A 13,342-nucleotide genomic window follows, 5' to 3' on the forward strand; every position below is an offset into this window, starting at 1 on the left:
ACACAGCCCACATAGTATATACACAGCCCATATAGTATATACACAGCCCACATAGTATATAACACAGCCCACATAGTATATAACACAGCCCACATAGTATATAACACAGCCCACATAGTATATAACACAGCCACATAGTATATAACACAGCCCACATAGTATATAACACAACCCACATAGTATATACACAGCCTCATAGTATATAACACAGCCCACATAGTATATAACACAGCCCACATAGTATATACACAGCCCACATAGTATATAACACAGCCCACATAGTATATATGTCATGATTTGTAGTCTTGCCCTGTCCTGTATTTTGTATAATAGGTCATTTAACTTTCCTCTGATTCATTTGCTGTAAATTAACCATGTCTCCTTCCCCCAATACTTTGCAATGTCTTGTGATGTACCTGGACCATAATCTAATTTAGGCTTGTGTCAACAGCTAGTGGAACTTTGGCTATTGTTTTCCTAAGCAGAAGATAACCTACAATACACATCCTGTAGACTAAGTGGAGCCCTTACATTTCTAGAATCTTCTGATGGACCAAACCATTGAATAGTAGGTGTGACCCCTACCCCCCTTCAGATGGACTGATCCCAGGAGCCCTGACAATACATTCTTGCTTTAAGATCAGATGTGAGTTGGATGCTAAAAGAGAAGGATGAGGCTGTCTGAGGAAGCTTCGGCCTCTGTGTGATCGTGGTGGATTTCTGGGACTCTTAAAGGACTATGGTTTTGTGATCTGGCACAAGGATTGTCGGGAGGTGCCCCCGAATCAGTTTCCTGTGGACTTATTTTGGGACTCTGCAAATTACCTTCGTGTTGTTCCTGTTTTTTGGTCAATAAATCTGTTGGATTATTCCCAGGCCTGTTGTCCCTCCTTGCTCTGGAGAATACTCCCGTCACAAACTGGTTGGCAGCGGTGGGATCAGAGCAGAAGAAATGGAGGACAACGGCCCATCAACTTCTGGAACCAGAGCCTCAGAGTACAAGAACTGGACTGCAAAGAACCTACAAACAAAGGCCCGTGAACTGGGAGTCAGCTGCAAGGGACTCTCCAAGGAGCAGCTGATTGAAGCTTTGGAAGCAGTTCGCCTGCAAGATGATGCTGAGGAAGGATCCTCACAGCAAAGAGAGGAAAGGCGGCAGTCGGAGGTAAATACCCAAAAAAGTCAGTGGGTTGTGTGGTACGAGGAGGAGATGGCCTTACTGGGAGAAGAGGCTACCATAGAAGATAAGAGGGAGGTCATGCGCACAGCCAAGGAGAGGCAGCGCAGGATGGAGGAGAGGGCAATGCTGGAGAGGGAGATCGCTTTGGAGGCAGCGAGAAGCTCCAGACAGACTGTACCCACAGCATCCCCCATGAGGGAACTCCCCAGAGTGTCCCGCAAAGACTTCAAGCCGTTTAATGAGGCTTCCGGTGACATTGAGGGCTTCTTCCTGGACTTTGAGCATCAGTGTCGATTAATGGAAGTCCCGGAAAGGGAGCGCGTCCGACATCTTGTGGGGCTCTTAGAGGGTGGAGCTGCCGCAGCCTATAGAGCTATGGACCCTCGGTGGAACTGTGAGTATGCAGAGATTAAACGGACTGTTCTAGAACATTATGCTGTGACCCCAGACACTTACAGGACCCAGTTTCGTACTTTAGCCTGTAATGAGGAAGTGTCTTTCAAGATGTATGCCCACAGACTCAAACAAATATGTAATCGCTGGCTGGAGGCAGAGGAGGCCTTAACCTGGAACACCTGTCTCCAGGTTATCCTAAAAGAACAATTTTTTGCCCAGTGCCCCGCTGAGATCAGGGAATGGGTGCGTGAGAGGAAACCTGCTACAGTGGAAGAAGCTGCATCTCTCGCTGATGAGGCTCTCACCATCAAGCCTCGGTGGAGAGTTCTGTTGGAGGATGGAGAGAGGCCTACCAGCTCCACAACACCGGTGGCCCCCAGTTCTTCTGTCCCCATTGTTCCCCGTTCCTCTGAGCCACCACCTCGTGTTGATACCTGGGTTAATGTGCCTCCTGTTGCTTCCACTGCGTTTTCTGGAATACGACGAGGAGAGGAAGTAGCAGAGCGCAGGTGTTATGGTTGTGGGCATCCGGGGCATCTGCAGGCCTCATGTCCAGCCAGCTCATGGAGGAATCGTCCTCAAACCCCTACAGCACCTTCAGGTGGGAGCCGACCGGCAGGTTCCCTTACTCCTCGCCCAAGAGGACGCATTGGATGGAGTGAGACACAGCACAGATGCTATCGATGTGGGCAGCCTGGGCATCTGCAAGCCTCCTGCCCAGCTGTTCAAATGAGGATTGATCCTGTACCCAATCATATTATTAATTATGTACAGCCAAGTGCCATGGAGGAAGACGTGTCACCACTAAGTGAGGACTGGCCTAGTGCCTCACCCACCCATGTTGCACCACTAGGAGTTTATGGTGTGCGACCCGCAGCTATGACGACTTCAGCTCATCGAGGTAAGCACTTGCAGGAGGTCGTGCTGGATGGACAAAGACTTGTTGGATTTTGTGACTCAGGGGCTTTCCTCACGCTGGCTGATCCCCGAGTGGTTCGGCCTGAGGCAATCCATAGAGGACCTGGAATTGTCATTGAACTGGCTGGTGGACAATGGAGGACTATTCCCACAGCCACTGTGGATCTGAACTTTGGTTTTGGGGTCAGGCGATGTTTGGTTGGGGTGATGGGTGGTCTGCCTGCAGCTGTTCTCCTGGGCAATGATGTGGGAAAGCTACGATGCCAATTCGTGGCTGCATGAAGCCACATGTAAGTTACGCCATGCCTGTGTGTACTTAACCAGTGACCTGTAGAGGTCCCTAGTACGTACACAAATTAGGAGGGGAAGGGATTGTCATGATTTGTAGTCTTGCCCTGTCCTGTATTTTGTATAATAGGTCATTTAACTTTCCTCTGGTTGTATTTGCTGTAAATTAACCATGTCTCCTTCCCCCAATACTTTGCAATGTCTTGTGATGTACCTGGACCATAATCTAATTTAGGCTTGTGTCAACAGCTAGTGGAACTTTGGCTATTGTTTTCCTAAGCAGAAGATAACCTACAATACACATCCTGTAGACTAAGTGGAGCCCTTACATTTCTAGAATCTTCTGATGGACCAAACCATTGAATAGTAGGTGTGACCCCTACCCCCCTTCAGATGGACTGATCCCAGGAGCCCTGACAATACATTCTTGCTTTAAGATCAGATGTGAGTTGGATGCTAAAAGAGAAGGATGAGGCTGTCTGAGGAAGCTTCGGCCTCTGTGTGATCGTGGTGGATTTCTGGGACTCTTAAAGGACTATGGTTTTGTGATCTGGCACAAGGATTGTCGGGAGGTGCCCCCGAATCAGTTTCCTGTGGACTTATTTTGGGACTCTGCAAATTACCTTCGTGTTGTTCCTGTTTTTTGGTCAATAAATCTGTTGGATTATTCCCAGGCCTGTTGTCCCTCCTTGCTCTGGAGAATACTCCCGTCACATATACACAGCCCACATAGTATATAACACAGCCCACATAGTATATAACACAGCCACAAAGTATATAACACAGCCACATAGTATATAACACAGCCCACATAGTATATAACACAGCTACATAGAATATAACACAGCCACATAGTATATAACACAGCCTCATAGTATATAACACAGCCCACATAGTATATACACAGCCCACATAGTATATAACACAGCCCACATAGTATATACACAGCCCACATAGTATATAACACAGCCCACAGAGTATATATAGCACAGCCCACATCTTCCCCCCCGAGAATGGCCCCATAGTCCAGTACTCACTGTTATATTAAAAAAATAACACAATCCTCACCCCTCCTCGTGCCCGCGCTGCTCCAGGCTGGCTCCTGTCTCAGTGGCTGCACTGTGTCACAAAGTGACTGGCCCTGTGTGACATGACCTAACAATCGGTTGGTCACTAAACGGTAAAGCAAACAAGGGAACACCGGGGAAACAATTACAACACAAGGTAAGGATAGACAGACAGCAAAAGCAACAGGGTAACAAAAAACACACTTAGCTTTCTCTGCTGCAATGCACCGCACAGCAGAGTAAGGCACCAGATAACAGCATTCAGCTGAAGCACCACTGCACCAGCAAACTCCTGTCTTCAGCATGGTTGGTAATCCGAAAGGTTCACACGTAGCAGAACTCTCGCGGAAATTACCGCGAGAGTTCCGGAATTCCATTCCGAGGGAAAATCGCATTTTAAATTCCCGCGATTTTCCCACGGAAAAACTAGCATTTTGCAAGCGTACAAAATGCTAGCGATTTCCAAGCAATCTGTAGCATCGCTTGGAGAACTGATTGATAGGTTGGTCACACTCGTCAAACATAGTGTTTGACAAGTGTGACCAACTTTTTACTACTGAGGCCGCCTATGCAGCCTCAGTAGTAAAAGATAAAATGTAAAAAATAATAAAAAAATAAAAAATATTGTTATTCTTACCTTCCGACGTCCCGCGCAGCCTTCCCGCTTCTCTCCACGCTCTCATTCCCAGTAATCCTTTGCGAGAAATGACTACCGTTCTCGCGGGATCGCGACGTCTCGTGGTAATTCGCGATGATGTCACGCGAATGACCGCGAGACTTTGCAATCCCGCGAGAATGGACGTCATCACGGGCATTTTCGCAAAGGATTACTGGGAACGAGAACGTGGAGAGAGGCGGGAAGGCTGCGCGGGACGTCGGAAGGTAAGAATAACAATATTTTTTATTTTAAATTCTATTTTTTACAGGGATATGGTACCCAAAGCCCGGAGGACAGTCTCCTCTCCTCCGGACCGTGGGTACCATCCGCAATTATTCTGCTTACTTTTCGCATGGTGTGAACAGCCACATGCGGGAAGTAAGCGGAACAATGCATTCCTATGGGTGCGGGATCGCCGCGATTCCGCAAAATTAATGAGCATGCTGCGTTTTTTACCGCAAAGCGATTCCGCCGTGGTAAAAACCGCAGCATTAGCACAGCATTGCGGAATCCCATAGGAATGCATGGGATGCTTATTTTTCAGGCTTTCGCGGCAAAATCGCACGGTTAAAACCGCCGCGGAAACGCGAAAAAAAGCCACGTGTGAACTCAGCCTAACCCCTGATGGCCTGAAAGGAAAAAAGTTTATATGTGAGAATCCACATCTGCCACAGATCCAAAAATGGATAGTGACACACTGCCTGGCACACAGTGCGCAATGACATCATCGCGCACCCGCAGTGTCACAGGCAGAGGGGAATGATTGGAGAGGGAGCATCAGCTGACACTCTCTCCTCTATCATTGCTTTGAACTGTACCGGCAGATGCCGGGGGAGTTGGCGGGCCCTCCTGCCTCATGGGCCCCATAGCAGCTGCGTGATGTGCCGCTAGCTGGGGGCCTCTGGGGGAGTGGGGCCCTAGGCAGCTCCCTGGTCTGCCTGCCCCTAATGCTGGCCCTGTTTGGTGGCCAGCCTCAAGGACGTTGTAATGGTAACATCAATCAGGGGCGGGCAAAGTGGTTAAGCACAGTAGTCAGTGGTGCCCTGAAAGTTTACTGGCTATGCTTGAATGGCAAGCCAGGGCATGCCACCCCTTTTATGGCTGTCTGTCCTGGTGTATGTCAGACAGTTGGGGGTATGGATCCCAATGTACAAGCACATCACCTGATTCCTACTGTGGTTGTTTTATTCTTGTGCTTTAAATAAGGCTGTGGCCAGTTTGAAAACCAAAATAGTGTGTTTTGTGTATTTTTTCTAGTGCCTGGGTTTACTGTAGTTATGGTTGTTTTAAGATGGAATGGGGTCCATCCCATATCCAAAAGTCACAGACAAGGCAACTGTTAGGTGGATTCATAACTGGCTTAGTAATCGGACCCAAAGAGTGGTCGTAAATGGCTGCACATCCAGTTGGAAGAATGTCTCAAGTGGGGTACCACAGGGCTCTGTCCTGGGCCCTGTATTGTTCAACATCTTTATCAACGATTTAGATGAAGGAATTGAGGACAAACTGATAAAATTTGCTGATGACTAGAGTTGAGCGATACCGTCCGATACTTCAAAGTATCGTATCGGATGGTATCGGCCGATCTTTAAAAAAAGTATCGGTATCGCCGATTCCGATACCGGAAGTCCCATTCAAGTCTATGGGACTTCCGGTATCGGAATAAGAAAAACCCTTTCCTGCCCTTGTACAGCCTCTCTGGGGTCTGTACGGGCCTTTCGGGGGGCTGTGCCGGCCTGCCAGGGGGTCTGTGCAGGCTCCGGTGGTCTGTGCCGGCCTGCCGGTGGTCTGTGCAGGCTCCGGGGGGCTGTGCCGGCCTGCCGGGGGGCTGTGCCGGCCTGCCGGGGGGCTGTGCAGGCTCCGGGGGGCTGTGCCGGCCTGCCGGGGGGCTGTGCCGGCCTGCCGGTGGTCTGTGCAGGCTCCGGGGGTCTGTGCAGGCATCGTCCGATGGGACTACAAGTCCCATCGGGCGATGCCTGCTACCATGACAGTGATTGACACATTAGCCAATGATGGGACAGTAGTAGTCCCATCATCCGGCTAATGTGTTAAATGTAAAAAAAAAAAAAAAAAAAAAAAAAAAAAATTACATGCTACATACATACAACATGCATACTACATACATGCTACATTCATACTACATACTACATACATGCTACATTCATACTACATGCAACATACATACTACATATATACTACATGCATGCTACATACATACTACATGCTACATACATACTACATATATACTACATGCATGCTACATACTACATGCTACATACATACTACATATATACTACATGCATGCTACATACATACTACATGCATGCTACATACATACTACATGCTACATACATACCACATACATACTACATATATGCTACATACATACTGCATGCTACATGCATGCTACATACATACTACATACATACTACATGCTACATACATACCACATATATACTACATACATACAATACATTCATACAATACATACATAGACATACAGTACATATAACATAGAGTAACATACTTACCAATACTTGTCACATTGTTCCCCGAAGCCATTGTCTTTTCCGGAATAAATATTAACATAACAAACCACAAAAATACTCACCCACGATCCGAAGCAGTCCACGAGTGTGTCCCACGACGATCTTGGGTAGAGAACTGCAGCATCAGATGATGCTGCCGTTCTCTACGGGCTGCAGGAATCCAATGACGGAAGGTAGGTATCCTTCCGCACTGTATTCCTCCGCCACTTAAAAAAAAAAAAGTCCCTAGTCTCACTTTATGCCATTGCTGTGTGGGAAATTCCCACACATATGTAGTATGTATGTAGCATGCATGTAGTATGTATGTAGTATGTATGTAGTATGTAGCATGTATGTAGTATATATGTGGTATGTATGTAGCATGTAGTATGTATGTAGCATGCATGTAGTATATATGTAGTATGTAGTATGTATGTAGTATGTATGTGGTATGTATGTAGCATGTAGTATGTATGTAGCATGCATGTAGCATGTATGTAGCATGCATGTAGTATGTATGTAGCATGCATGTAGTATGTATGTAGTATGTATGTAGTATGTATGTAGCATGCAGTATGTATGTAGCATGTATGTAGTATGTATGTAGTATATATGTAGTATGTATGTAGCATGTAGTATGTATGTAGCATGCATGTAGTATATATGTAGTATGTATGTAGCATGCATGTAGTATGTATGTAGTATGTATGTGGTATGTATGTAGCATGCAGTATGTATGTAGCATGTATGTAGTATATATGTAGTATGTATGTAGCATGCATGTAGTATGTATGTAGCATGTAGTATGTATGTAGCATGCATGTAGTATGTATGTAGCATGTATGTAGTATGTATGTAGTATATATGTAGTATGTATGTAGCATGTAGTATGTATGTAGCATGCATGTAGTATGTATGTAGTATTTTTTTTTTTTTTTTTTTTAACATTTAACACATTAGCCGGATGATGGGACTACTACTGTCCCATCATTGGCTAATGTGTCAATCACTGTCATGGTAGCAGGCATCGCCCGATGGGACTTGTAGTCCCATCGGACGATGCTTGCACAGACCCCCGGACATCAGCACAGCCCCCCGGCAGGCCGGCACAGCCCCCCGGCAGGCCGGTACAGACCCCCACAGGGTGCACAGACCACCGGCAGGCCGGCACAGCCCCCCGGCAGGCCGGTACAGACCCCGGGCAGTCCACACAGCCCCCCGGCAGGCCGGCACAGCCCCCCGGCAGGCCGGCAGAGACCCTCGGAAGGCCCGAAATGACGGCGCATCATGATGCGCACACACCGCGCATCATGATGACGTCAGGCCGTCAATCAACTGAACTTCCGATTCCGATGCCGAATTCCGATATTGAAAAAATATCGGAAGTTGGTATCGGAATTCCGATACAGCAAGTATCGGCCGATACCCGATACTTGCGGTATCGGAATGCTCAACACTACTGATGACACAAAGCTAGGAGGGATAGCTAATACTAGAGAAGAGAGAGAGAGGATTCAAAAAGATATAAATAAACTGGAGCAGTGGGCAGCAACTAACAGAATGGTTTATAACAGGGAAAAATGCAAAGTACTACATCTGGGCAATAAAAATGAAAAAAGCATATACAGAATGGGAGGAATAGGGCTAAGCAACAGCACATGTGAAAAAGACTTGGGTATACTAATAGATCACAGACTGAATATGAGTCAACAGTGTGATGCAGCAGCAAAAAAGGCAAATGCAATTCTAGGATGTATTAACGGAAGCATACAGTCTAGATCACGTGAAGTCATTATTGCCCTCTACTCCTCTTTGGTCAGACCTCATCTGGAATATTGTGTCCAGTTTTGGGCACCACATTTTAAAAAAGACATCAACAAACTGGAGCAAGTTCAGAAAAGAGCGACCAGAATGGTGACCGGTCTGCAAACCCTGTCTTATGAGGAAAGGTGCACTCAAAATTGAATGTCACTTGCATCAGAGTCATTAAAGGAATTATTATGATTTTTATTTATTTTTTCAATAAATCAAAAAAAGTGAAAAAACACCGCAAACAGAGATCAGATTCCAAACATGAGTATTACACGGTTACGTTTCGACCTATACCTAGGTCTTTCTCAAACCATACTGCAAGATAAAAATGCAAAGAAAAATTTTTTACCACACTATACAAAGTGATCAAGATAATGTACAAAAGGCTAGAGACATAGTGGACATAAATATGTACAAAATTAATAAAATTTAAAAAGGGTGTATGCTGAAAACCCTATAGATACAAAATATATAAACATCTATATATGCACACATAGGACTACACATGGATCTGCGCAATAACAGGAATGCAGTGTAAGACAAGAAGATGGTCATAGGAGATTTTGCAGACTATTGGAAAACAAATATACAGTACTAATCATAATGTGCTTGGATAAATGGAAAACCAAAGCGGGGTGGTGGAGGAGAGCGCCCGTAATCTCCCCTCCTCCCAGCCTCATAGTGACTCTCAACATACACCAAGACATTCTTGCCTCCACCCACAACACCGCAGATCCCTGCCGCTCTCTTGCCACAGGTCAGTACAGCAGCACCCCCTGGCGCCCTGCTTACCCTCTGTTCCTTTTTTCTTATTATCTCTCCTTTTTTCCCACAGCCCTTACTTTGGGACTCTGAAAAATTGTCCTCTTTCCATATACCTTGACACTCCTATTGAGGTTAGTATCTCATGTTTGCTATACTTTCCTTTCTCCACCACCCAGCTTCGTTTTCCATTTATCCAAGCACATTATGATTAGTACTGTATATTTGTTTGCCAATAGTCTGCAATATCTCCTATGACCATCTTCTTGTCTTACACTGCATTCCTGTTATTGCGCAGATCCATGTGTAGTCCTATGTGTGCACATATAGATGTTTATATATTTTGTATCTATAGGGTTTTCAGCATACACCCTTTTTAAATTTTATTAATTTTGTACATATTTATGTCCACTATGTCTCTAGCCTTCTGTACATTATCTTGATCACTTTGTATAGTGTGGTAAAAAAATTTTCTTTGCATTTTTATCTTGCAGTATGGTTTGAGAAAGACCTAGGTATAGGTCGAAACGTAACCGTGTAATACTCATGTTTGGAATCTGATCTCTGTTTGCGGTGTTTTTTCACTTTTTTTGATTTATTGAAAAAATAAATAAAAATCATAATAATTCCTTTAATGACTCTGATGCAAGTGACATTCAATTTTGAGTGTGACTGTCTACCCGTTGACTTTTACCTGTGGTATATCCACGTTCAGTCAGCACCTCCTCCTACAGCACGAGTGCGCGTCTTTATTTTTTCTTTATGAGGAAAGGTTGCAGGATTTGGGATTGTTTAGTTTGCAAAAGAGAAGACTGAGAGGAGACTTAATAGCTGTCTACAAATATCTAAAGGGCTGTCACATTGTAGAAGGATCAACTTTATTCTCATTTGCACAAGGAAAGACTAGAAGCAATGGGATGAAACTGAATGGGAGGAGACAGTTAGAGTGATCAATGAGTGGAACAGTCTGCCACGAGAAGTGGTGAGTTCTCCTTCAATGGAAGTCTTCAAACAGAGGCTGGACAGACATCTGTCTGGGATGATTTAGCGAATCCTGCTTTGAGCAGGGGGTTTGACCAGATGGCCCAGGAGGTCCCTTCCAACTCTACCATTCTATAATTCTATGATTCTATGATGAGCATATCAGGAATATTTTGGCAATATTTTGCAGAATGTATCACTATTTCAGTAAAACATTTATTGTCAGCTGCTTTGCTTGATTTTAATATTATAACATCACTTTCAGAACAGAATCCTATAGAAGAGGATCAGACTGAGCCCGGGCCCCTTGGATGTACCTGAGGGGCCCTAACATTAGTCATATGGTCACACATACTGTAACTATGGTGGGACGTAAGCTTGTAAGCTCTGGCAGTGCCACCGCCAGTGGCGTTACATTGGCTCCAGCAGTATCACTGTCAGTGGCGTTACATTGGCGCGGTTTCATGCCTCCCACTCTCCATGATGCCTCTTTATTCTTCAGTCTTTCTTCATGAGTATTTCTTCAATTTCCAGAGGTCAGTGAGGAAACACACCAGGAGCACCGAGAACAGGACACACACCACCCCATGCGTGAAGACGTGCGGAACCAACTGCTCCCAAAAAAATTCTGCAGGAGAGAAATTCAGGAGATCAGGTAAACGTTAGACCCAAAATATCACCGGTGGTAAAAGAGACCTCCACCCAACCCAAACTGACCACTAACGTGTCCTGCTCCATCCCCCGATCAGACCCTCAGTAAGGACGCGAGTACCAGTGACTGTGCTCCACCCAACCCAGACTGATCACCGCCATGCGTCCTGCTCCGTCCCCCATCAGAGCCTAAGGACGCGAGTACCAGGAACCGTGCTCCACCCAACCCAGATTGACCACCACCATCATCTGCCCTGCTCCATCCCCAATCAGACCCTAAGGACGCGAGTACCAGTAACTACTCCACCCAACCCAAACTGACCACCGCCATGTGTCCTGCTCCGTCCCCCGATCAGACCCTCAGTAAGGACGCGAGTACCATTGACTGTGCTCCATACTCCAGCATCGTCTGTATCCACTGTCAGAGCAGATGTCAATGTCACCAACACACCAGGCAGCACCTGAACCGGACAGCAATGCCTCCTTCTGCTTAGAGTTGTGGTTGTAGCCTGCCTCATGGCCTGTAAGCATTATGTATCCAGATTAGGTGTTGCTTGCCGGCCAATGATTTAGTTGGTCAGAAGGACCAAAGGCAGGACAACATTCAGCTCCCAATGGGTATGCACTGGGCCCTAACTAATTTCCCATACACTGTAGCAGCCATCTGCTGGACGTTATCGTGTTTATTGCCCCTGGTGCACCCTCTCCCACAACACCATTGTGCAACCTGATTTTGATGTTGGATCCGTTCCTCTAGTACTAACCCCGGCTATTCTCCTGACTGATACAAAGAAATGTCTAGAAGATTCTCTACCTTTAGAAACTTTGTCTTTTCTATGTGAATCCTCATCCTCGGCAGTGCTCTTGGGAATCCCTTGGTTATGAAAAGATAATACACTAATTGATATCACTGCTCATTACACTGCATACTACACTTACAGGAGCTTCTCACCAAATTAGAATATCATCAAAAAGTGAATTTATTTGAGTTCTTCAATACAGACAGTGACTCTTCTCTATTCTATAGAGTCATTACACACAGAGTGATCTATGTCACGGGTTTATTTCTGGTAATGTTGATGATTATGGCTTACAGCCAATGAGAACCCAAAAGTCATTATCTCAGTAAATTAGGATAATTAACAATAAACACCTGTAAAGGCTCCTAACTGTTTATAAAGGTCCCTTAGTCTGTTTCAGTAGCTCCACAATCATGGGGAAGACTGCTGACCTGACAGATGTCCAGAAGGCAGTCACTGACACACTCCACAAGAAGGGGAAGCCACAAAAGGTCATTGCTAAAGAAGCCGGCTGTTCATAGAGTGCTGTATCCAAGCAGATTAATGGAAAGTGGATTGGAAGGAAAAAGTGTGGTAGAAAAAGGTGCACAAGCATCCGGAATAACCGCAGCCTGGAAAGGATTTGTCATGCTTGTGCCCTGACTGGTTGGCGCGAGCGAGGGGGTTTTGGGCCCACTGTGCCACAAACCTGACTTCCCTGTAAGGGGCATAACTAAGCAGCTACCTTGGTGTTCACTGTAGCCTCTGATGGTGAGGTCAGGCTTGTGCGGCAGGTAGCTGCCAGGTGCCACTCTAGGGTGGTGTCTGGTTGTGGCTGCTGATCCCACTGGGGGATGGAACGCTAGGACAGGTGTGGGTGACAGGCATGACTGACAGACAGGAAAGTGAGTACAGCTGATACTCGAATGAGTAGGCAGGCACGGCTGGTACTCAGGCAGGCGGGCATGGCTAGTACTCAGGCAGGCGGGCACGGCTGAGACACTGGCAGGCGGGCATGGCTGACACATTGGCAGGCGGGCATGGCTGACACACTGGCAGGCGGGCATGGCTGAGACACTGGCAGGCGGGCATGGCTGAGACACTGGCAGGCGGGCACGGCTGAGACACAAGAGGCAGGAACTGACTGGGAAGGCACAGGGACACGGGCAGGAAAGAGTGGTGTATGGAATAGGTAGAGACGTGTTCACAGGGGAGGTGCAAGTACTGGTTCAGGATGGATAGAAATATAGACAGGTATGAGGGAACAGGTTTGGACCTGTTCACACTGGAGAAGCCGGTACTGACTAGGAACCAGTACAGAC

The 13,342-nt window shown here is 46.2% G+C and overlaps 1 protein-coding gene across 2 annotated transcripts in view; it reads right to left on the reverse strand.

Moving 5' to 3' along the window:
* Positions 1-10,786: 10,786 nt before the first annotated feature.
* LOC141053869 (uncharacterized) overlaps positions 10,787-13,342 on the reverse strand; it is a 125,213-nt gene continuing 122,657 nt past the window's right edge. The window contains exons 4-5 of one of the 2 annotated variants that reach the window (XM_073551012.1): positions 12,056-12,115; positions 10,787-11,218 (exon numbers count right to left, since the gene is read on the reverse strand). In XM_073551012.1, the coding sequence (XP_073407113.1) occupies positions 11,100-11,218; positions 12,056-12,115 (179 nt within the window). In that variant the 3' untranslated portion in view covers positions 10,787-11,099. The remainder of the gene's footprint in view (positions 11,219-12,055; positions 12,116-13,342) is intronic. The other variant, XM_073551013.1, reaches the window with a different exon arrangement.

Source organism: Dendrobates tinctorius, unplaced genomic scaffold (genome assembly GCF_039654945.1).
Source record: "Dendrobates tinctorius isolate UK_male_01 unplaced genomic scaffold, ASM3965494v1 ptg000172l, whole genome shotgun sequence".
NCBI classification, from domain to species: domain Eukaryota; kingdom Metazoa; phylum Chordata; class Amphibia; order Anura; family Dendrobatidae; genus Dendrobates; species Dendrobates tinctorius.